At 37.5% G+C, this 26,604-nt stretch overlaps 1 protein-coding gene and 2 pseudogenes across 1 annotated transcript in view; 1 reads left to right on the top strand and 2 right to left on the bottom strand.

Annotated features, from left to right (window-relative positions):
• The window catches only part of NUP133 (nucleoporin 133kDa), a 112,479-nt gene extending 94,579 nt beyond the window's left edge, over positions 1–17,900 (top strand). Inside the window, exons 21-26 of the mRNA XM_006902066.1 lie at positions 310–445; positions 4,012–4,130; positions 8,874–8,954; positions 10,677–10,741; positions 11,911–11,999; positions 17,764–17,900. Coding sequence (XP_006902128.1) covers positions 310–445; positions 4,012–4,130; positions 8,874–8,954; positions 10,677–10,741; positions 11,911–11,999; positions 17,764–17,900 — 627 coding nt within the window. The remainder of the gene's footprint in view (positions 1–309; positions 446–4,011; positions 4,131–8,873; positions 8,955–10,676; positions 10,742–11,910; positions 12,000–17,763) is intronic.
• On the bottom strand, positions 3,233–3,541 carry LOC102848933 (annotated as a pseudogene).
• A 7,208-nt stretch (positions 17,901–25,108) lies between the features above and the next one.
• Positions 25,109–25,779, bottom strand: LOC102845290 (annotated as a pseudogene).
• Positions 25,780–26,604: the final 825 nt, after the last annotated feature.

Raw genomic sequence — 26,604 nt, 5'->3', positions numbered from 1 at the left:
TTAAAATAATTTTTCATCATTAAAATAATACTCCTTATTGGTCAAAAAAGCAATTAATTAATTCTTAAGTTTATTCCTGGCTGAAAATCAAAGTGAGTATAAATTGTAATAGATATTTTGTACATGTCCCTTTTCCTAATACTTAATGGAATGACAGAGATTTTATTTTACAGTTATTCTCAGTGTTACAATGCTGTTTTTAAGTTTGCTATTTATTGATCATTGATATAGCTTGTGGTGGGATTAATTTGGGATACACTTAACCTTTCTTTCAATTTGAATGGTTTTCTTATTTTGTTTTTGTTGTAGGCCCACACAACACTTCTAGGTTTGGCAAATACAGAAACACATTCTTTTGCAAAGAAAAAAACTCTTCTTGGCCTGAGTAAATTAGCTGCATTAGCTTCAGACTTTCCAGAGAATGTACTGCAAGAAAAGATTGAAGGTAAAGAAGGTGAACCAAAAAACATGCAAGTCAGCTGATGTTAAATCATCTGTGTCCTAATTTAAGACATTCTACAATGCATGTGACCTCAGTTATCCTAAATATTAGCAACATGAAACACAAAAGTGGGAGCAGCACTATTCTAGATGAAACTAACATAAAGATGTTGTACCGTTTCCTGGATCACTCCCAGATAATCAAAACCGCTCTAATGGACCCTCATTTGAGCATATTCAATAGTAGATGATACTACTATATTGAGGTTAAATTCCTTAGGTCTTGACATTGATACAGTGCTTTGACCATTTTTGCTCTTAGGAGATACGTGCTAAACTATTTAGAAGTAAAATAGCTTGATGTTTGCAACATTGACTTGACTAGGAGAGGGAACATAAAGTAGTTGTTGTTGTTGTTATATGCCGTCGAGTAGCTTGCAACTCACAGCGACCTTATGTACAACAGCCCTAAACTCTGCTCTGTCCTGTGCCAGTCGCACTGTCTCCGAAACACCCATCCCGATTACCCCAGTTACTGAATCAATCCACCTCATAGAGGGCCTTCCCCTCCTTCACCGTCCCTCTACCCTCCCAAGCATAATGTCCCTCTCTAAGGACCGGTCCCTCCTTATAACATGTCCAAAGTATGTCAGACGAAGCCTCAGAGTCCTTGCCTCCAAGGAGCAGCCCGCTTTAATCCTCTCCAGGATGAATCTGTTTGTTTTCTTAGCAGTCCATGGTACCTTCAATACTTTTCTCCAACACCACAGCTCAAAGGCATCAATTCTCCTCCTATCGTCCCTAGTCATTGTCCAACTCTCTAACGCATAACAAGTGATTGCACAGACCATGTATCAGATGCGCCTTAGTCTCCAGAGAGACACCATTGCTCTTCAGTACTTTGGGGAGGTCCCTAACAGCAGACTTTCCCATCACAAAATGTCTTTTAATTTCCTGGCTGCTGGTACTAAGAGTGTTAGCTATGGAGCCAAGCAAACTAAAGCTTTGAGCACTCTCAATCTCTTCACCATCCATCCAGATGCTGCCAATTGGTCCAGTGGTGAGAATCTTTGTCAAGAAGACAAAGATAAAGTAGAGGTAGCAAATTATTAATGGCAGATAGTTAAGTAGAGAGTATACAGTGAACATTGCATTCTCTACATTTTCCTGTAGGTTTGGAATTACTCAATTTTAAAATCAAAAGAATCTCAGGTCTGTGGTCAGGAATGCAGCTCACACAGATAAGGATATTTAGTTACATTTCTTAGCCCCAGGAATCTATTCTCTGAGACAAAAATGATAAAGCTACGTCTCACATACTTTGGGCAGAGGCTATTCCTTGGAGAGGGACATGATGCTTGGAAAGGTGGGGGGACAGCAAAGGAGGGAAAGACCAGGTGGATTGACACAGTGACTGCATAGGACAGGGTTTATATCATGTTTATAGTGTTGCTATGAGTGGAACCTAACAACAACAACCAAATATTATTGGAAATCTAGTAATCATTTTGTATTAATTACTTCTTAATCTCTGCTTTGTTAACATGCTGTGGTACAAATGGTATCAAGTCAGAACCAACCCATCACTGACCCTCCAGAGGGTTTCAGAGGCAGTAAATTGTGCAAGAGGAGACTACCCATCTTTTTACTGAGGAGCAGTTGATAGATTCAAACCACATGCCTTTGCATTGGCAATGCAACTCTACCACTAGGTCACCAGATCTATCAGCTTTGTAACATAATGAAGTTATTTTCAAGTCTCTTAATCTGTCAGTTCTCTTATCAAAAGTGTGGTGGTGGTGGTGGTGTGAAGTGCCATCAAGACAACAACTATTCATAGTGAACCACACATCAGAACCTTGTCCTATACCATGCTGTCCTCACAATCTCTAATCTCTGTCATTGGGTTAGTGCAGTTCCCTATTAGCTGAAACACCAGAGATACCCAGCTAATGTTAGGAGGTCATTTTAGGGCTTTCTCCCTTTACCTTTTTAAAGGTGGTTTATTATATAAATAATTCCTTATGGTCATTTTTTAATTTTAAAAAATAAGCCACACATACACACACACAAAATTACATTGTCTGTAATCTCACCTTCCCAGAGATAATGGTAGTTAGAATTTAAGTGTTTTGTTTAATTTCTAAAAATTGAAATCATAAGGAATGATAATCTGTTTAGGTCCTTTATTTTACTTTGACTTCCGTATTTATGAGACAGAATAGTAGTTCTTAACCTTTCATCATCTGTTACCCAACACAATAGCCATAGCCTGTTGATGGAGTGCAGCTGGCTGCTGACAGTATATAATACAGAAAGGAAGGAGCAGTCCTTTATCCCATTTCATAGGAAGTGCCATGGCTAGCTGATGGACAAGGTTCACTGGTGGTGCAGTAGTTAATGCATCTGACTGCTTACCCAGAGGTCGGCAATTCCAGACCACCATTCTGAGATAGCAAGATGAACCTTCCCACTTCTGTAAGGATTTCTTGCATTAGAAACACCATAGTAAGCTCTGCATTGTCCTGTGAGGTTATTGAGAATTGGAATTTATAAGATGCTACTGAGTTTATATGTTTGTTTACTTGTTTCTGGTTGATAAATTTTGTGTAAATTCATTCTCCCAAGATTTTGTTAGTCAGTGTGTTTTTTTGGTTGGGTTTTTTCTTATTCATGAGATGCTTATTAAAATAACACATTTAGAGGGGGTAAAAATCAGTACACTGTATACATCATTACTGAAAACTGTATACCATCATACAAAAATAATTTTATTTGGGGAAACGGATTTCTAATTTAAGGCAAGTTTCACTTCAGAAATAAAACCATGCTGAGTGAAGAATGTTCTTGTTTGTAGCAGCTCCTTTCTACTATCAGGTACCAGGACTCTGCCATTTGGAGTGATTTCAGCCACCAGGTCACCAGCAAAAATGTGTTCTGGCCCTTTTTCTTTCATTACCTCTTAACAGTGTGCTTCCAACTGGTCCTTCCAGCCACATTCAGTTAGTTTGGCTCTTAGCAGTTCTTTGAGACGTTTTCTTTTTCCAGTTTCTATCAACTTTGGATTAATCACTGCCCTCATCTGTGCATCTTTGTTCATCTTGCTAACCCACACTTTTGGGCTATCCAGACTTAGACCCTCAGTAGCTCAGGCATTTAAGCATACAGAAAGCTAGAACACGCATTTCCAGGCATAGTGGTTTTTAATTAGATCCTTCTGTAAATGAAACTGTACTATAAACTAGTGGGAGTAAGTATTTTGCTGGGTTGCTGTGTATTAGAAATCTTACTTAGAATGCTTAAAGTCATGAAATATATATCTTCTCAACAACTTAACTATTTCTAGTTGCAATATTAAATCATAAAAATTAGATCAAACTGTAAATATGTTGCCAACATAATCAAGTATAAACTGAATTAACATTCTAAGATCATTGCCTAGTGAAAGGATTACCTTTAGAGATAATCCTTTTTAAAAAAAAAGTTGAAATTTGTTTTACAACAGAGCAAGCATTGTGTTATTCTCTCTTATTTGTGTTTCTGTTCTCCCTGTCTCATTTTGAATCCTAGAAATGGCTGAGCAAGAGCGCTTTCTACTACATCAGGAGACCCTCCCAGAGCAACTGCTAACAGAGAAGCAGCTCAGTCTTAGTGCAATGCCAGTGCTCACTGCTGCTCAGCTCATCAGTGTATGTGCTAAACTGAGCTCTGCATCCTAATCTCAAAGCATCTTCATTCTCCTGGGGCTGTATGGTATAATTTTGAAATCAGTTGTCTTTCTGCTTCCTACTTACTGATAATTTCCCCTAAAAAAAGTTATTGGAGGCGCAGGACAGAAATCTAATCATCAGAAAGCAGTTTACCAGCCTCCTTCTTCCTGCTCTGGTGGCCTGGTGGGTCAGGAACTGCACTGTTAGCCTAAACACAGGTGGTTCAAATCCATCAGCTCTCTGTGGGACAAAGATGGGCAATCTCCTTCCATGTACTTTACACCCTCTGAAAACTCACTGGATGGTCAATGAGTTATACTTTTATAGTATAGGACCTATTTGTATGTAAAAGTGTATATAAATACACCCTGGAGGCACTTTAGTCCCAGAAACTGGCTTTATACAGCTTAAGGGGCAATGGAAAACTTGACACTTTGTTTCCTGAGGATGTGTGGGCTGTAGCTGGGTAAAAGGGTTTAGTATTGTGTACATTTCCAGTGTTAACTCTACAACTTTCTTTTCCATTTAAGAAACTATTTCAAATACAAAGTTATTATTGTAGGAGTGCCTTTAATTTACTGTAGTTACATTTTTTAAACCAAATAATTTTAAAACTTTATTATGCTAGCCATTATAGTAGCTGATTTCTTCTGATTTTATAGAGGGGGGGAAAAAAAGTCCAAATCCAAAAAAAACCCAACCCCAATACCCAGTGATCCTAATATGATGGTGTAGAACTGCCTTACAGTGTTTTCAAGGCTGTAATCTTTACAGAAACAGATTGTTACATCTTTGTCTAATACATTCACACCACAAAACTTTTGCTTTGCAGATGAGGGCTTAATTGCTGTGCCACAAGAGCCCCTTCTTCCTTGATAGAGCATGTCTTATTATTTACTAATAAATTTAGAAGTAATTTTTAAGCATTATAACAAAGTTTCTGAACAAATAATTAGAGAAGGTGGACTATGTGAAGAATATGGTACCCGGATTGGAGAAAGACTACATTATGCAGATAATATCATCATGCTGCTGAGAATAAAGAAGACTTGAAAGCAACTTACTGCAGGAAATCAAGGACGAAAGCCTTCTGTGTGGATTACATCTCAATGTCAGGAAAATAGAATCCTCCCCACTGGACCAATAAGCAACATCATGAAAAATGAAGAAAAGATTGAAGATGTCAATTATTTCAATTCATACTTGGATCCACAACTGACACCCATGGTAGCAGCAGTCAGCACCTAGAAAATCTGCTGCTGAGGACCTCTCCAAAGTCCTAGAAAGCAATGGAGTCATTTAAAGGACTTAGATGTACCTGATACAGGCCACATGGTCTTCTTAGTTATCTCCTGTGCATCTGAAAGTTGGACAATGAATAAGGAAGACTGAAGAAGTGTCTACCTTTGAACTGTGGTGAATTCACAATATTGAATATCCCATGAACTGCCAAAAGAACCAACAAATCTAACATGAAGAAAGTACAACCAGAGTGGTACTTAGATGCAGGAATGGTGAAACTTCATCTAACGTATTAGTCCTAAGAATATCAACTTACTGACATTTTAAAACCGTCTGCCCCTATCCCCCTTGAAAATTGCCTTAAACACAAAATTTTATAAGACCAAAGGATCAACAGCTGTTGTAAAACACAGATGAGAGGGGTCAGGGGTACATGATTAAGCAAATCTAAGTTTCTGTTCCAGCTAGAATAGGAATGATGAGAGCGTTGGCACAATAGGAAGAATATAGACAGTGTCACTAATCACTACATCTAGAAACTGGAACAGAAGTGTGTTTTTTGTGTGTCTTTTCATCAGGGAAAAAAGAATTATATACCAAATTTTGCAAATGATGTACCATGCATGTAGCATGCATTTAAGAATATAGTTTGTAAGGAGCGAAAATGGCAGAGTGAGGTGCACCCTGCTGAACCAGCCTCGGGGCCGGAGGGATCGGGCTGGGCCTGGGATGTCAATTGCGTTTATTGGATTATGTAGCTTCCTTAACACAGGAAGAGCATTTTCCTTGACATTTAGGTGCTTTTATATTTTCTTCATCCGAGAAAGAAAACAAAATTCTGAACTCAGGACTTGACAAGCATTTCTGTGTTGTCTCCTGTGTCAGGAAGGTACTCCTGCTTCTTTTATCTGGCCACATTACCTTGTCTTCAAATTTGGATATTACTTCTATACAGTTTGCCTCCAGGATTTTGAATGGGAAAGGCAGCTTTTCTTTTTAATTCCACCTCTTAAATTCAACATGGTGAAGTCCCTAAATCCAGTCATTCTGCCAACTTCTCCAAAGAAAGAATCAATTGTCGTGGGTCTTACTTAATGGTAAAGAAATTATTTTAAAAACTGGAGTCTGATGATCTTAATTGGAAACACACACTTTGATGATAGTATTTATGAATTCTTTACCTTTTTTTCCAAAAAGAAGACTAAATAAATAGCAAGAATGGATGACTTCAAGGGTTGTTTAAATGTTTTCCGTTTTCAGCCACCATCATGGAAAGCAGAGTTCACAAAGCAGCAATAAATTCCAAATATGCGATCCAACTTCAACTGACAGAGATGGTTAAAAGTTACATTGATTTGTGTATCTAAATCCTGGATCAGCTCTCACAGTTTTCTTAATAAACAAAGGTCCTGTTTTGCAGTTAAACTTTTGATGTGATAAAAAGGATGAAGACAAAATACCTTGAGGTTAGTATACAAGAAAAAAACTATTATATTCTCAGTGCAAAGAGATTTTCTTCTAATTTTTTTTTTTTTTTTTTTTTTTTACGAGAAGAGGGATATTTCTGCTAACGAGCAGCTTTGTTCACTTTCTTCCTCAGAAGTCTTTGGACACTGGTATTTAAAATGTTTTTTGCTTAAATGAGGACTAGACTGGACGTTGACTTAATGAGCACATACTGAGGCCTAGTGAAGGAGAGGTAAAAGAAAGAAAGCAGTCTTGATTCAGCCCAGTGATGGAAACCTTTTTACTTTCCTAGGAAGTGAAGCTGTGGAATAAATAATTTCATCTTTCTTTCTGGAGTCTGTTCATAATAATACTTAAGACTTGGCCTCTCGTGTCATGGCTGGAAGAAGAAAATTGACATGAATGGTTTTTCAATTCAGAAGATGTTGACAGACTCAAATATATGATCTGCTTTCAATTTTGGATTGAAAGAAATTGGGGGAAATGAGAAAAGGTTTCAGATAACTCCTTTCTCCTAGAAATAAGAAGCAAAGATGCCTTATGCAACTCAGTCTTACTTTTTATATACTTGAGCTCCATTCTTTATAAAAATGAAGTAACTTTTTTCCCTTAAAAAAATAATATAGTTTGTTACATGTTATACATAGAACAATTTTAAAGCCTAACACTGTACTATAAAGATACCTCTTTTGTTCTTGGATGCCTTCAATTTGAGTACTACTCACAGCAGATCTCAACTCTGCCCTATCGTGCACCATCTTCATCATCTCTCACACACTTGAGCCCATCGCTACAGTCACTGTGTCAGTCCATTTCATTGACTGACTCTCTTGACTCTCCACATTTCCAAGCAGGATGTTTCTTTCCGAGAAATAGCCTCACCTAGCAACATGTCAATAGTTTGAGGGACAAAGCTTTGCCATCCTTAGAGCACTCTGGCTACGCTTTCTCCAAATCATATCTATGTTGTTTTGGCAGTCCATGGGATACTCGGTATTCTTCTCCAACACTTCAACTCAAAGGCATCATTCTTCTGTCATCCTGATTCATTGTGCAGCTCTCAGATACATAGCAACCACAATTGAAGGCAGTCTGGCACTTTCTTAGAAGGTTGTAAATAGAAATACCATTTGACCTAGCAATTCCACTACTAGAAATATACCTTCCACAAACCAGAGCTACAACTCAAACAGTATGCACACCCATGTTTATTGCCGCATTATTCACAATGGCAAAGTGATGGAAACAACCTAAATGCACATCAACAAATGAATGTATAGAAAAACTATAGTATGTCCACACACACAGTGGAATCTTATGCAGACCTGAAAATCAGTGACTTCATAAAACACTACACAACATGGGTGAGCCTGGTGGACATTGTACTGTGTGAAATACTTAAGTTACAAGAGGACAAATACTGCATACACCACTGTTACAAAGAAAAACTGACTTGAGAGGTTGGGGGAAGATAGGAAAAGATTAGATAGATATTGAACACTATATTGGAACTGATGAGGGGAAGAACAGTCCAAAAGAAATATATGATTAGGTATTATGTGCATTAAAGCAATCTGGAATAAGAGGATACTGCAGAGTGGACTAGGGGAGGGACAGGAAGGAGGAGAGAAGAAGAAAATGTGCAACAATGAATTAATTAAAAAAAAAAGACGACTATTGCCTCAATCAGGCTCACCTTAGCCTTCAAACTATCATTGTTGTTCCTCAGTAACTTGGAGAAGTTTGCAACAGCAGACTTGCATCTGGTCTCCTGACTGCTGATACCAAGGATGTTAATTGTGGATCCAAGCAAGATGAAATAATTGACAGTTTCAGTCTTTTCTCCATCTATCATGATGTTAGCTATTGATCCAATGGTGAGGATTTTTGTCTTCTTGATGTTGAGATGCAATGCATAGCTTACTTAAAAGAGATGCTAATTATTTCTTCCATTTGTTTCTCCATTATTGTTATATGATTACTTAAAATAATTCTATACATTTGTTACCATAGCTATATATCTGTGAAGAAAACAGAAGAACTAATGAGTATGATTTCAAGAAGGCTTTGGACTTGCTGGAATATATTGATGAGGTGAGAAAAAATCACTTGAGATTATCTCTGATGACTGTCACAGTATGTGTCATTTTCTGTGGAACAAAATACATGTATAAAACAGGTAGAACCATCTTGAAGCCAGTCTATTCAAAGGAAAAAGGCTTTATCACAAATTTGTCTACCTTTACCTGTTGAAATGTGCATAAAATTCCCATTCCCTCCTCCCCCAAAACAAACAGTTGCCTTCAAGATAATTCTGAGCTTGTGTGCAGAGTAAGACTGCCTCATGAGGCTTTTAAGGTAGGGAGCTTTTCACAAAAGATGACTTCTGAGTATAAGTGGGCAGATCTATATAAAAAAGCAAAAATGTCACTTTAATGACTAAGGAGCATCTGCAGCCATCTTATTGTCACCTCATATGTATGGAGGGAATTTGGTAGTGTAGTGGTAAAGAGCTGTGCTACTAACTCAGAGGCACATGGTTCGAATCTACTAGTTCCTCCAAAGGAAAATGTTGGACAGTCTCCTGTGCAATTTACAGCCTTTGCAAACCCACTGGAAGGTTGGCTGTGAGGCAATTCTGACTCAGTGGCACACAACAACACTGTGTATTTGGAAACTGGACAATGAATTAGGAAGATGGGAGAAAAGCTAATGCATTTGTACTATAGTAATGGCCAGAAATATTGAACTGCAAGAAAAAGAAACCCATCTGTCTCGGAAGAAGTATGCCAGAATGCTCCTTAGGAAAGGGAATGGCAAGACTTTATCTCATATACTTTGGACATGTTATAAAATGTTCAAAGTTTTGTATGCCCTTCTCAGTCCCTGGAGAAGGGCAGCATACTTGTTAGAGTAGAAGATCAGTAAAAAACAGGAGGACCCTTAAAAAGATGGATGGACACATTCTTAAAAAAAAAAAAAAAGGCTTAGCCCAGCAACAATTGTGGGAATGTTATAAGAATGTTTCATTATAGCTAATGTTGCTATAAGTCCAAACTGACTTGAGGGCCTCTAACAACAAGATAGCATATACATAATACAATAAAGTACATTAAATTTATATGTAACCTAAGTAGTTGTTCTATTACCTGGCTATATAATCTATTAAAATGATTGGTAGGTTTAAAAATAAGATACATTGGCTTTTATATTACCTTGTTTAAGATCTTAATCTTAGTGCTTGTTTTGACAGCACATGTACTAAAGTTAGAATGATACAGAGAAGATCATCCTTGCCCCTGCACAAGGATAACACACAAAGTCATAAAGCATTCCATATTACTGTTTTAAAATGTGGCCATGCATATTGTACAGCTTCCATTCAAAAAAGAGCTTCATGAACATTCATGGGATGGAAAGAGTAATCTTAAGGGTCCCTGACAGCACTGTGGCATCAGGCTAGTGACCTACTGGCTCCTCCAAAGTGATGAGAAAATTAGTTCCTTGAAAGTTTACTTATGTGATCACTGTTTCATATGTGATCACTGAGACAGAATCAGGGTTTTTTAAATAAACACACTAATTTTTTTAAAAAAACGTCTTAACCTTCTCCATGTTCTTGATAAAATCAAATTATCAGAGTAATTGAAATCTAATGCACACAAAGCTATTAATTGGTGTACTCTTAAAAAACAAAAGCTTTTAAAAAAGAAATTATAAAGCCATTTTTATGTAGAATTATGATGACATAATTTTAAGCATGTATTTGCATTTTAAAATTCCTATTTAATGACCTTTTTTTTCCTTCCCTCAAAGGAGGAAGATGTAAATATCAATGATCTAAAACTGGAAATCCTTTGCAAAGCTCTTCAGAGAGACAAGTATGTTCTAACATGAATTGAAGATCTGGTTTCAGAGAGGGACACACTTTAGGAAGAGTATTATTTTAGACATGAAACTGATTTTCCGCTTTCTAATTTTAATATATAATGCATTACTAAAGTTTTAATGGTTGTATAAGTAATTTAAATTTTTAATTTGACCCTGAAGGATATATGATCACTGGCGTAATAAGTTACTACTTTTGGTTTTTAAGTATCATCTGCAAATTTGCAGAAATGTGTCCTTTTCTCATTTTCACAAAAGTAGAACCAGTTATACCAAAGAAGATACAAAACTGCTTTTTAAGAATAAAAAATTACTAAAACTTAAGGGTCAATATTACCTTCAAAGTTGCTGAGTACCTCATTTTCACGGTCATCTTGCTACAGAGAAAGACTTCCATCTACAGTAATAGGATGGACCCTTTACAGGAAAAGAATTTTAAAGAGATTGTGACATAATTGCTAGAAGCTTTCTCCTACTTACAGTTTTCCTTTCTTCTGTGGTGCTGAGATGTTCCAATAGAGTTCCTTTTACTGAAGTGTTTTCTTCCTCTAATCACTCCCAAATAGTTAAAATTGTTACTACATTTGGTCTAAGAGGTTACCCATGAAGCTTTTAGTCCTAGGCTTACACACTGTACATTCCTTTCCCGTCCCAATCATACACAAAAGATGCAGTCCATTTGACTGAGATCCATTGTCCTGGCTTCTTGTTTAGGAGTATTTAAGGTAGTGTGTGATACATACTCATTTATCGCTACAAAGCAGTGGTTCAGTATGTTTGTATATTTCGTAGTTAGATAATCTCAAATAAAGTTTCTCTTCCCATGTTATGCTACTAAGTTCAGCTACTGATGATATTTTAGCTATTGCTTGTACATAACTACACTTCGGTATTCATACGAGATTTGTTATTTAAATACAGAATTTTCTTGAGAAAGATAACAAACTACTAAGTTTTTATGTTTCGGATGAATAATTACACAGTGCAGCATTTTAGCTAGTAGAGACTCCCAAGTGTATCCAGTATTTGAAGCGCTCTCTTTTAATTTCCTAAAGGTTTAAACTCCCCATCCCCATCATCAGAAGAAAAGTCAATCTAGTAGACACCTCTTTTAGAAAAATTTCTATCATTTTATATTCACTCCAGTACCTTTGTTTTCCAGCTGGTCCAGTTCAGATGGTAAAGATGATCCCATTGAACTATCTAAAGACAGCATATTTGTGAAAATATTGCAGAAACTTTTAAAAGATGGTAAGCGGTTTGTTACTATTGGAAATTACAGCTTCATTCTTCAGCTTAAGAAGCCTTGGATTAGTAACGATTTACTAGGATATCAAATAATGAGAATGGTTTAAAATGAAATGTTTCATATGCAGAATTAGAAAGATTTGTTTAGCAAAAGTCTAGAACGTTTTTCTCTTCCTGCAGCAGGGGAAGTACATATCAAGAAGGTTTTTATCAGCCTTCATCTGGTTGACTCCAGATGGACAGGGACCCTTGGAGGGGCAAACTTATTTAATTTCTTTTTTGCTTTACTTATTTTGTTTAATTGTGCAGTTGAGGTTTTTTGTGAAGATTAAAAAACTTGAAATGAGATCTAAACCTTGTTGCTATATCCTCTAGTAAACTTACTAAAGAACAAATAAAAGTACGTTTGCCAACTGATTTTGGACCTCAACACTCTATATTCATCCTAAATTCATTATCAGTGCTCCGCTCATTGCCATCGAACCAGAACCAACACATAGCTGACCCTCCCAACAGGTTTTCAGAGGCCTGTCTTGCAAATCTTTCTCGTGAGAAGCAGCTGACAGGTTCAAACCACCAACTTTTGGGTTGACAGTTAAATTCTCTACCCACTAGAGCACCATAGTAACAAATTTTTTTTTTAAATTTCATTATTTTTTGTGTGTACTGTCAAATCAGAGCTGACTGGTACAAGAGGAGATTGTTCCTCCTTCTCTAGCAGAGCATCTGGTGGGTTTGAACTGTGCACCTCTGAGCTTGCAGTTGCAGCTTCTTGCCACTAGGCCACCAGAGCTTGCCTACAAAATATTTTTTAAAAAGGCAAGAAGGAGTTATGTTTTGCATTTATGCCTAAGACACCAAAATTCATTTGCCAATAAAAGACACAGCTAAGAAAATTTAGAGATATACAGCTCTCTGGGAAAAGATAAATTTTAGAAGACTCTCCTCCTCTTACATTATTGGAAACAATGTGTGAATAATATTTTGCTGGAAGTAAGAGGTTTTTACATTTCATACATAAAAATAGCCTATTAAATTAAAAAATAAATTATTTTAATCAACATGCTGACACTTAAATACGTTCATATATACATACATTATTTAAGCTCCATAAAACATGTTTAGCCTAGTGCCTGATACATAGCAGTAGTTATAAATAATTATTCTTTGAGTGGATAGAGTTATTTGCAGCTCTATAGCCCCAACACTTTTATAATAGGATCTACTACCTCTCCTTAGTTGATTCGGTCTCTACAGCTCTCCATTTTAAAATCACCAGCTTAATTAAATGAAATGAAGAAATGCTTGGAAGTTTGATGAATTGCCCATGCTTTTCTGAGGTCAGGAGACGCAAACTCTTGTTTGTTGTCCATATATTTTCCCCATAGATTTCCTAGGGTTATTTTCTAAACTTTTGGTCTTCTGTTATAGCTGATCACATGTAAATGCAATTCTGTAACTAGATTGCTTAGAACTTACTCAATAGACCTGGATATTTTTAATTTATAAAAGATGGAACATATGATCACACTACCATTACATATAAGCATGTTTAGTTAGTATGTTCATTTTTAGGGAAATTAAACCTTTTGTCAAAAATTTAGAAATAAATGATGGGCCATAGCAAAACTATCCCTTGCTTAGACACTTAAACTTTAGAAAAAGCTAATGTTTATCTATTGGCTTTCTTGTTTCTCTATTTGGAACTGAGGAAATTACAAGATATGCATGATCTTAGTGTTGAGCCTAATAAATTATTGGAAAGCACTTGAACCCAAAACTTACGCTTTCCACATAGAAGCATAACTTAACTGAGTAGTGTCTAAGTATGTAGTTCTATTGTAGTATTTATTGGAGTACATTATAAACCATAGATGGAAAACAGGAATGAAGCATTATGATTTTACAGAGAAAATGATCCCATTTTCACTCATAAGAAACCAGTAGAAATTTTTATATACATAAAAATGCATAAATGAAAGATATTTACTATAAAGAAATAAATATATCTTGTTGTTGTTGTTGTTAAGTGCCATGTAGTACTGACCCCATAAAGAAAAGACTTTAACCTTATTGTATAACTATTGTCCTTCCTCTAAGTTGATAGAGTTTCCACAGGTGTGTTTAGGAAGTAGATGCCACTCCTGCTTCCAAGCCTGTCTTAATCGGTTAGCTAACCAGATATTCTAACCATGTGTAACATTATGGCACTTGACAGACCACTGGCACAACATTCAATATCACAGCAATTAATAGTTACCTCAATACAGAGAAATAACAGAATAGTACTATACCACTAGATGGCACTTAACAACAACAACAACAGTGTATATTACCAAGTCTTTGTCTTCATTTTGGACTTCATTGGCTCAACTCTGTATGATGTCACTCTTGTTTTGGTTGAGGGTCCGTGCAGATTGTTTCAGTGCTTAAGCCTCTTGTTTCGAGTCAGTAAGACTTCCAGGAGGACACTTGCATTTAAGGCCAAGCCCTTGTCTACATTTTGGAAACTGGGTGAAGTGACTGGACTCTGTAAGATGGGCTCTCTTGTTTTGGTTGAGGGTCCTTATGGAATACTTTTTGATTGCTTTGTTTTTTGTTTTATTATTATGAAAGCCTCTTGTTTAGAATAAACAAAACCTCCTGGAGGGTCTTTATATTTAATAAGTTGGGTCCAAGGGACTATCTTATAATCCTTTGTTACTATTTTTTTGAGGAACATTCTTCTAAGTCGTACAGTACTCTTCTGTAAGTTTACTGGGCTGAGGTAATCTGGGTTTGCTGTGATGCTGAAACTTTTATCATTGGGGTCTCAAAAACCATAATGGCTGCCCATGGTGGACAGTGTTTGGTGGAGCTCCCAGTTTTACAGCAGGTTGGGGTGCAGGAGTGGCATCTACTTCCTAAACCATGTGTCTCTAGAGACTCTATGAACTTGGAGAAAAAATAGTCATAGAAGGGCCTCAGGTCTTTTGTTCATGGAATTGCTGTGAGTTATGTACAACTCAGTGGTAATTAACAACACATGAAACCTATACCTAAATCAAGAAGCTGTTACCCAAACAGAGCAAGAGAATATACAATGGATTAAAATCAAGGAAGATGTACATTAAGACTGTATCCTTTCCTCAAGTGTATTTAGTCTATATGCTGAACAAATCATTCAAGAAGTTAGACTATATGAAGAAACATGTGGCATCAGAATAGGAGGAGATTGGGGAAGCAGTGGAATGCTCCCAGATGGGCATTTTTGGATGGTGAGAGCCAGTGGGAATGCTTGATTATGGAGGAATGTGAAATGGTGGAGTTCATGGAGTTTGAACCTTGCCTTGGTTCTTAAATTTGGTTGGACCTTGGGCCTGGTTTTAATTGGTTTTGGTCAAACATTCTTCTAAGTGGCATAGCACCGTTCTGTCCGTTTGCTGTACAGAGGTAACTCGTGGTTGCTGTGATGCTGAACACTGTGACACTGATGTGTCAAATGCGATAATGGTGGACAGTGTTTTGATAGAGTTCCCCAATTAAAATTATATTGGAAGCAGGAGTGGCATCCGCTTCCGAAATAACTTGCCTCTGGAAACCCTATAAACTTAGAGAAAGGATGAAAGTTCAAGTCTTTCATTCATAGGATCAGTATGAGTTGTCTACGACTCAACAGCACTTAACAACGATAGATAGATAGATAGATAGATAGATAGATAGATAGATAGATGATAGATAGATAGATAACATATATTTGGGGAATCATTTTAATAATTAAATTTATATGCAATCAGACAGTCTGATGGCTTGTTCTGTAGGGAACTGCCAGACTAGCCCAAAGACATCTACTGGGACAAATCTAATGACTCCCAGCAGAGAAAGATGGGCAGCTTCCTTCTGTGTGATTTATGTCCTCGGAAACCCAATAGATGGTCACTGTGAGGCAATTCTGAGACAACAGTGAGGGGGTTTTGGTTTCTTGTGTTTTGTTTTAATATACAGTTGTCCTTTTAAATATTTGCCAGCACCACATTGAAGTATTTAAATAACAGTCAGCCATAGCTAATAGTGCTCTTCCCTGGGACTCCCCTTAAACAACCAGGTCGCCTTTACTTTGTGGCTCTTACCTGCCTGCAGACATTTAATTTGCTACCCTTTCTTTAAAGAGAAGCAGCAAGTTCACAGGTATTTGTTCTAAACAGAAAGGTTGCACTTTAAAAACAAAATGTTACATTTTTTAAAAAAGTTATCCATATAAATGTAATATTTTCAAACGTATAAAAATTTCATTGAAAGTTATGCTTATTATAATATGCAGATGTACAGATCTATGGATTTCATTGCATAACATTCCTCAATTTGTATTTTTACTATATAACAAAGTACAAGTAAGTGTGCTAGACACTTTGAGAGTGCTAAAATATTTAATTTTTTTTACTTTTATGATAATATGATGATGAATTATAAAATATAAGAATGAATTATAAAATTAAAATGCTTGATTGCTAACCTTGGTTCAAACCCACCAGCTATTTTTTTGGAGAGAAGAGATTTGTTTTTTGTAAAGATTTATGGCCATTATCTTGCTCATGATTAACAATCTGAAACAAGATGGGCATTACAAAGTGTCCTTGCAGAGGGGTAAACGAGATGGAGGGAGGAAAATATGCAATAATGAATGAATGAATCACAGTTTTTTAACAAAAAATGCCAATGACCCTAAGGTAAAAGTGTCACGTGCAGAATTTTCATAAATGTCTGAAGAAGCTGGTTTTGTAACCATAAATATTTTCATTTTAGTCAGTATGCAAAAGTAGATTTCTGCTAAGTGTTCTATAAAAGGAAAGACTGTGCTAAAGATACCAAGTAAGTCCTTTTATTCAAGTTTCTCATAGCAGATCATCAGCTCTCTTACTTGTATATAAGGCTGGACTAAATTGAGAATCTTGTCAAGTAGCATGGTCCAACCAAACCTGAGTATCCCTTGGGCTTGTTAACCTGTGAACTAAATGGTATAAGTCAGGCAATCTTGAGTAATAAATTTCAAGAAGGATTTTTATATAAAAATGTATGGCCTTAGATTCTATTTTGAAAGGGAGGATCTGCTCTGTCCAGTAGGGTGAAATGGGTTAGAACTGCACTGTGACCTTGGGTTTAGTTTAATTTATGGTAATGTAACAAACTATTAAATATTGTATCATTAACTTACGTTTCATTTAATTTTCTTAACCAAACAAGAAAATTGTGTCTTTCTAACCAGAGATCTCAATGGAAATCATTAATCACTGTATATTGATATACATGTCATAGAAGAAGTTCTTTCACCTATCACTTTCAGGCTTAAAGCTAAAACTTACATTTTGAGATGCTTAGTTCTTGTGATAGTATTTCTACTACTCTTTCCAAAATACATGAAACTATAACTGAAATGATGTTTTAAAATCATCACTGGTGAAGTAACTTTCACACTGAAGAAATGTTTTAAATGTGTAGGAGTGGGGTAGGCAGGGTGTGGTAAATGAAAAAATTTCAGCTCTTATTAAAAACTTTAAATAGATTGACTATTTTAACCATCATGGGAAGGGCAGCCAAACTCTCAATAGCTTCTAGTTGAAGAATGTCATGTTGTTAGACAAATATGTTTGATAGATAGAAGGAATTCGTGGCAGAGTATAGCAGAAGGTTATTTTAAATAGAAGCATAGGTGTTTTTGTTACTAGTCATCTTAATTCATTTGATCTTCATATAAAGATTAAAAAGATGTTTGCTTGCTTTATTTTTATAGGCGTCCGGCTCAGTGAGTACTTACCCGAAGTGAAAGACTTGGTACAAGCAGATCAGCTTGGAAGCTTGAAGGCCAATCCCTACTTTGAATTTGTTCTGAAAGCAAATTATGAGTATTATGTCCAGGGACAAATATGACTTTCTGAAAATGGCTGTTTTCTGCATGTATTAAAGCTTGAGATGTTGCATATCTCAGAGTTTATATTTACATGAGTGACTGTTTTTTACTTTATGAAATAAAGGAGCTTGTGGCTATTTTGCTTTTCAGTTCAAACTCTTTTCCTCCTATTTTTGTTTATCAGGCTCCCATCCTTGCTGCCTTTTCCTTTCAGTTTCATGTCTTTAGGAGTTATGGAGTGCTTGTCCTGGCTCCTCCACAGCTCATATGTAGATGGAGCACTGAACTCTACACCCTAGTGTCTCTGAGATCTCTGACTGCATCTGTGCACTCCAGAGAGTCAAGGTGTTTGGCATGTTTTTATTTATGGGTGAAAAATAAGGTAAATGTCAAGATTTTCTGGATTATGAGACTAAAAATGAAAAAAAAAAACCAACAACAAAACAGCAATGGTTCATTAATTTGATGACTGGTTAATTCACTGGGAAATTTTAAACTTTTCTCCATAAATAATAACAAATGACCATTGATAAAATTATTTTAGTGGATAAAACATATTTATGTGGCTTCCTTATCCAACTCGACATTGCTATTTATAATAAGTTGTTAGTGTTTCTTGTTGTATGTAGTCTTTGTGTCTGGGCATTCAGTCAGCCTTATGTATACTCAGAAGAATTTCCACTGGAATCCTATCCTAGAGCACATGTCCATCTAGAAGATAGCTGCTGATTTAACTAAAAAACTGTGTATGAAAATCCGTGGCTCCCTTAAATCTTTTTTTCTGAGACTAGTGTCATCAGACAAATTTTATATAGCTTTAAATAAAAGGTAGAGAATAGATAAGAAAGTGTTGACATACCCATACTTGGCCCAGCTGAATGCTTACTAAACAACTTAATCCAATAGCTGAAAAGGCTGTAAGTTAACCAGGGAGGAGATTCCAAGTCCTGGTTTCAGGAAGGACAGCCATCATGCTACTTCCCTCATGGTCCAGACCTTGAACAACTCATTAGTGGATATATTAATGATTGGAAGAAAGAAAAAAAATCAGCATCCTGTCCTTTTTTCCTTGTAGCTAGTGTTAGCTCATCATCTAGGTCCAGGTTATTGTTGTTATATGCCATCCATTCAACTAAGACTCATAGCTACCCTATGAACAACAGCTCTGAACTTGCCCAATCCTGAGCCAACCCCACTGTCTCTGACACACACCTGACCCCATTCCCTCCTGTGCCATCACTTCACCCTTCCAAGCTGATGTCCTTCTCCAAGGATTGGTGCTTCCTGGCAGTATCTCCATGTGAGATACAGCTTTAAAATCCTAGCCTCCAAAGAGAAACTTGCTTTCACCCTCTCTAGGATAGAACTATTCTCTTGGCAGTCTGTTTATTCTGTATTCTTCTCTAACACCACAACCCAAAGGCATGAAGTCTTCCATCATCCTTAGTCATTGTCCAGCTCTCAGCAATTGAGAAGCTGCAATTGAGAAGACCATGGCCTGAAACAGGCTTACCTTAGTCCTTAGACTGACATCATTGCTCTTTAGCACTCTGACAATGTCTCTGACTGCAGATTTTCATAATTTGTCTTTTGATATCCTGACTGCTGGTGCCAAGGATGTTGATTGTGGATCCAAGCAAGATGAAATTGTTAAAACCTCAATGTTTTCTCCATCTATCACAATAGGCCCAGATTGAGGCTGTTAAGTAACATGAAGAAATGGATGCTGGCAGATGAATAGTGATAAAACACAGAACACACATGTGAAGAGATGGGAAACCAGAAGCAGTGAGTGTCCAGTTCTTGCCTTCATACTTCTGTCTGTAATAATGTGTCCTGGGACCACACATGGCAGCCACACTTCATAGACTGTCAAACCCCACATCCTCCACCACAAGAACACAGGAAAGACCACACAGCATGGCATGTTGTTGTCCTCTACCTTGAGAACCTTGGAGAAAAGAACTGCAGTGTGGCACATTGTTCTTAAGTACCATCTAGTAGACTATGTATCAGCGACTTTGTGATCAGCCGATCTGAATCTTGCCCTATGCTGAGGCCTACTCACCATCTCTGCCATGGTAGAGCCCATTTCTACAGTCCCTGCATCAATGTCTCATTGAAGATCTTTCTTAGCCCTTCCACCTTTCATAGCATGATATCTTTAGTCAAGGACTGGTCAAGGACTATATGACACAGGAGGGATGAAAAGGAAACCCTTAGGCAGTAGCTCTAGCACCAAGATTCTTGGTTTTAGGGGAAAATAAAACATTGATGTGAATGAAAAGCCTAGGATTTTCAATATGTTTTAAATATATAAATGTTGAAGTAAATTAATGGAAGATTTCAAAGGGAAGATTGAAAAAATAAAAGCATTGTACTGTAATGTATGAATAGCTGGTGTCAGAAAATAAAGGAAGAAAACACTTGTCACTTCTCAAGCTGAAAGAAATGAACAAATGCAAAGCTCAACTTGCAATACTAAAAGACTCTGGTCAAAATCTTGGACTGTCAAAAGAACAAATAAATATGTCTTGGAGAGGTTGCAGCTGGAGTGCTCTTTGGAGGCAAGAATGATGAAGTTTCATCTTCTATACTTCAGTTATGTTGCTAGGAAGACATGATGCTCAACCAGTTGAATTGACATGGTGATTGCTGCAGTGGCCTCTAGTGTGTCAGGAAGTGTGAGAATGGCACAGGATATGACTTGATGGCACCTAAAAATAATATATACATTAAAAATGTTGAATTGGAAAATTTGTATTCTTTATATTTTTATATAGACTATAATGAAATGTGATATATTTTTAAAGTATGATAATGAAAAAAATACTTGTTCAGTCATTAGTTGTTTACTAAACTGATAAAGCAGAAACTAAATTGGCCACATGTGTCAGGAAATGTGAAGATGGCACAGGATAGAACAGGGTTTAGTTCTGATTATCATAGAGTGGCTCTGAGTCATACACAACAGCACATAACAAATTCAATATGTTGAGTAAATCGTTTGAGAATCTGGACTTTATGAAGAAGTATGGCATCAGGTTTCACATTAGCACAATCAAGTGTTCTGGGATTCCCATTCTTACAGTCAGCTACAGTTTGTTATGATCCACACAGTCAAAAGCCTTTGCATAGTCAATGAAACAGATAAATATTCATCTGGTATTCCCTGCTTTCAGCTAAGATTCATCTAACTTTAGTTACAATATCCCTAATACCATGACCCCTTCTAAACCTGCCTGGACTCCTGGCAGTTCTCTGCTGATGTGCTGTTCCACTCGTTTTTGGAAAATCTTCAGTAGAATCTTGCTTGCATGTGAAATAAATTATATTGTTCTATAGTTTCCACACTCTGTTGGGTCACCATTCTTTGGAATGGCAACAAATATAGATCTCTTCCAGTCAGTTGGCCAAGTGGTTGTTCTCCAGATTTCTTGGCACAACTTGGTGAGCACATCCAGGGAAGCATCTGTTAGCTGAAATCTGTCAATTGGTGTACCATCTATTCCTGGGCCTTATTTTTTGCTATTTCCTTCAAAGCAGCCTGAACTTCCTTCATCACCATAGGCTCTTGCTCATAGTTTGTTTCATGAAATTGTGTGTCTGCCATTTCCTTTCAATACAGTGACTCAGTATATTCTTTCCATCTTTTAATACTTCCTGGATTATTTAATATTCTGCCTAAAAGCATCCTTGATTATAGCAACTCAAGGTTTGAATTTGTTCTTCAGTTCCTTGAGCTTAAAAAATGCTGAGCGAGTTCGGACCTTTTGATTTTCTGACTCCAACTCCTTGCACATTTCATTGTAATATTTTACTTTGTCATTCCGTACTGCCTTTTGAAATCTTCAACTCTTTAGGATCTTGGATTCTTCCTTGTGCTTTGGCTTCTCTGCTCTCCAGTGTAATTTTCAGAGTCACTTCTGACATCCGTTTTGATCTTCTCTTCCTCTTCTGTCTTTGCAATGACCGTTTGCACTCTTCCTGGATGATACCCTTGATATCTTCCCACAACTCATCTGGTCTTTGCTCATTAGTGTTCAAGGCCTCAAACCTGTTCCTAAGATGGTTCTGAAATTCTAATGAGAAACCTATGCTTGGACCAAGAGGCAGTCATCAGAACAGAGCAAGGAAACACTGCATGGTTCAAATTTGGGAAGGGCGTACGCCAAGAGTGTGTCCTGTCTCCATACCTTTTCAGGCCTGTATGCAGAACAGATTATCTGGGAGGCTGGGCTCTATGAGGAAAATGTGGGGTAAAGACTGGTGGAAGATATATCAACAATCTGTGTTATGCATATGTTGTTATGTGCCATCGAATCACTTGTGACTCATATCAACCCTATGTCCAACAGCTCTGAACCTTGGCCTATACTGTCTCTGACACATCTACCCCATTTCCCCAGTCACTGAATCAATTCTCTCATCGAGGGTCTTCTCTCTTGCACTGTCCCTTCACCTCAAACATGATATCCCTCTCCAAAGACTAGTCCCTCCTTGCAACGTGCCCAAAGTGTGTCATATGTAGCTTCAGAATCCTTGCCTCCAAAAAGCAGCCTGGTTTCACCCTCTCCAGGACGAACCTGTTTATTCTAGCAGTCCATAGTGTTACTATATGTCATAGTCAGCTTAATGGCACAGAGCAACAACAACAGCACATATGTAAGATTTATTCCATAGCACAATCTTAAGTGATTGCTGTGTAAGTGCAATACTTACAACTTAAAAGATAGTGGCATACTCAGGATATGAACAGCTACTTCACCATAGAAGATATTCAGATGGCCAACAAGCACATGAAGAAATGTTCAAACTCCCTAGCTCTAAGAGAGATGCAAATCAAAACTATGAGATATCATCTTACCCCAGTAAGAATAGCAAAATTTAACAGAACAGCAAGCAGCAAATGCTGGTGAGATTGTGGAGAAACTGGAACCTTCTTCACTGTTGGTGGAAGTGTGAAACGGTGCAACCACAGTGGAAGGTGGTGTGGAAATACCATTTGACCCAGCAATTCCACTTCTGGGAATATACCCCCAAAGTGACCATAACTGACACCAGAGCAGCTGTATGCACACCCATGTTTATTGTGGCTTTGTTCATGATAGCAAGGAGTTGGAAACAACCCAAGTACCCATCAACAAATGAATGGATAGAGAAGCTGTGGTATATTCACACAATGGAATACCGCACTGCATTGAAAAACAAGGAACTTATGCAATATTACTCAAAATGGGTGACCCTGGAGGACATTATGCTGAGTGAAGTGTCTCAGTCACAAAGGGACAAATACTGCATAGTGCCACTGTTGTAAAACAGGACTGACATTGGGGTTGGGGGGAGACTGAGAAAGATGGGATAAATCATGTATACTGCATTGACACAGATGAGGGAGAAAACTTTAAAAGGGATATGTGATTAAGTATTATTGTCATGGCAGGAGTCCAGAACAAAGGCTGCATAGTGGAGTGGACCTGGGGGATGGGATTGTAAAACAATGGGGGAACTATTCTCAAAGAGAAAAGTGTGTGGGGGGGGTAGGCAGGGAGAAAAGTGCAACAATGAATGGAAATACAAAGTCTCTAAATTTTCATTAAAATTAATTTTAAAAAGATAGTGGCATACTGCATTACATATTGCACTGGTAACAGGAAGGTCAGAGGTTTTAATCCATCGATTGCTTCAAGGGAGAAAGGCAGTGTCTTGCTATAAAATGTGCAGCATTGGAACTGCCTGGACAATGATTATAAAAGTGCTATGTAACCATGTTTGTTGGAGGACAAAATTGTTTGAGGAAAGGTTTTCAGTGCTGATAGCTGACGAAAAGTCACAGCTAGAATTGGGCATTGCTATGTCCTGAGAATGTAAAAGGGTCAAAGGATTATGTTAGTTCTTGAGATACTTTCTTCATGAAGTGAAAAACTTCTCAACAACTTAATGCTTCAAGTTGGAATCAACTCATAGCTGAACTCTCAGTAGGTTTTCAGAGGTTGCAAATTGCATGGGAGGAGACTGTCATCTGTCTCGTGGTGTATTCAGATCCCTAGAAAGCACAATTTCCTACCCATTAGCCCACCAGTGCTCCTAGGGTAAAACTGTTATGTGCTGTCAAGTCAACTACAACTAATAGCGACCCAATGAAAACTATACTATCCTTACAAACTTCCACATGCTCTAACCCGTTGGGTTTTTTGTTTTGTTTTTGGTTTTTTGTTGTTTAAAAGATCTTTTATTGAAAAAAAAAAAAAAGATCTTTTATTGGCCAGGATAATTGTTCTGTGTCTTATTTTGTGTGTGCTGTTTGTTTTTCTTTTCCTTTTAAAATTATAAATTCTACTTTACGGAAGCTTGCCTTTGCCTTAAAGGAAAAAAACCTAAACGACATATTATCATATGCTAGAAAGGATCAACGTTATACAAGTGTCCAGGTCTTTCATTCATAGGGTCGCTCTGAGTCTCCTACAACGCGACAGCACTTAACAACTGCAACAGCATAGAGAGAGCTCAGTTGGCCTAGTGGACAGAAAGTGATGCTAGCAAACCAAAGGTGGATGATTCTAATCTGCAGCCCTCAGGCCTATTTTTTATTGTTTTTGATCAAACATTATTCTAGGTTCTATAGCCCTGGTCTGTCCACTTGAGGTAACTCACAGTTGCTATGAAGCTGAACAATGTGTGTTTGGTGGAGCTTCCCGATTAAAACCATTTTGGAAGCAGAAGTGGCATCCACTTCTGAAATAGCTTGCCTCTGGAAACCCCCTGAACCTGGAGAAAGGATGAAAGTTCTACAAGTGTCCAGCTCTTTCATTCATAGGGTCACTGAGTCACGTACAACTTGATGGCACAACAACAACCTGATCTTATTTAAAGAGAGTAATGGTAGTTATCTTGCAAGAGTATAATTTATACCATCAATGATACAGATCTAAATTGAATGGTGACTAAAAGGGAATGACAGCATTATTGACAAAATTATAATCTGGTGACATTATCTGTGGAAACGAGGCCCTTGCAATTTCTAAACAGTGAACTCAGGAAGTTCTAAAGTGTCTTACAGGCCAAAATGGGAATGAGGTTAGTAAAATGTGTCAACAGAATTGGAATAAAATACTGTATTTCAAGTTACTGGAACTTGGATAAATAAAGATAGGACTGTGGGTTGAGTCATGCTTTCAGTGATCTCAAGTTCAAATAAGCTAGTGTGACAATGACACCACTTCACAGGTCACAAGCATTTCCAGGGGCTCTTCCCTCTGTAGGTGCTGGCACAAGGCTTGCTTAGTCATTTTCCAATGTAGATGCCTAGCCCCAAAGCCAAAACGTGAGAAATAGAGAGATGGAATGAACACATTAAGAAACTCTTCAGAGAACATCCCCCCCATTCTTCATGGCTCCACTTTTCTCTCATGCTTAAAGAAACAATGTTTAGGGTGCCTGAAGTGGAACTCCTTAGGCGGAATGTTTTCAGGTCTACTGGACCAGTCAGATACCCACTTAACACTTCTTTAATGCCTCAACTTCTTTCTCTCCTTCTGTAGCTTCCTCTTCTGACTGAGAGCTATGGTCCATGCTGGTATGCATTTCTACATCAAACATTATTTGTCCATCTTCTTGTGGGGAAGGGCTGTCAAAATTAGAACTACCCCTTGAACTACTCTGTCCTGATTCATGCTGGGCATCCACAAGGATCTTCTCCATGTCTCCATTGTGGATAGAGGATGAGGAAGGTGCATGTTCTAGCCCCCCATTTTTCCCATTGCCATTATAATTGTCATTGCTGCTATTTATAGGTAGCTCCACCCAGGAACTGTTGAGGCCGGCTGGTAACTGCAAAGACCGCTTGCTTTCTTCGCAGTTGTACAGGGGTGGCAGGTGCTCTATTAAATAAGATGACATTGTCAGGCAGCTGTAAGATCTGCTGCCGCAGCAGGACCATATCTGGTTCTCAGCAGCAACACCACTCAATCCCATTGGACAGATACATATACAAGGAAGTCCAGTGATTACCACTACCATTCAAATATATGCACCAACAACTAGAGCCAAAGATGAGGAAATAGAAGATTTCTACCAACGTTTGCAGTCAGAAATCAATTGAACATGCTATCAAAATGCATTAATAGTAATGGGTGACTGGAATGTAAAAGTTGGGAAACAGAGAAGAAGGATCAGTAGTTGGAAAACATGGACTTGGTGACAAAAATGAAACTGGAGATAGAATGATAGAATTCTGTATAATCAATGATTGATTCATTGCAAATACTTTTTTATACAAACATAAATGTAGGCTTACACATGGATTTCACCTGATGGTATGCATGCAGAGGAATCAGATCAATTCTTTCTGTGAAAAGAATTGCTGGAAGAGCTCAATATCAGCTGTGAAAACCAGGTCAGGTGCTGATTGTGGAACAGACCAGACCACCAACTACTATATTCAAGTTCAAGCTGAAGCTAAAGCAAATTAAATCCACAGGAACCAAAATTTGACCTTGAGTCTATCCTACTCCAATGTCAAAAACCATATCAGGAACAAATTTGAGAATTTTTTTTTATTAAATTTTATTAGTTTTAATGAACATCTACAGAGATTTTGGGTTTTCATCCATTCATTGTTGCACTGTTTTCTCCACCCTCATCCCCAGTTTGTTCTTCTTTCCCCCCCCGCCCCATGTCTGTTTTAATTGTCCAATTGCCACAGTGCTTGTCAAAGCCAGTTCT

Source organism: Elephantulus edwardii, unplaced genomic scaffold (genome assembly GCF_000299155.1).
Source record: "Elephantulus edwardii isolate Elephantulus edwardi_28Jun2011 unplaced genomic scaffold, EleEdw1.0 scaffold00363, whole genome shotgun sequence".
In the NCBI taxonomy this organism is placed as follows: Eukaryota; Metazoa; Chordata; class Mammalia; order Macroscelidea; family Macroscelididae; genus Elephantulus; species Elephantulus edwardii.
This window is presented reverse-complemented; position numbering and strand designations above follow the sequence as displayed.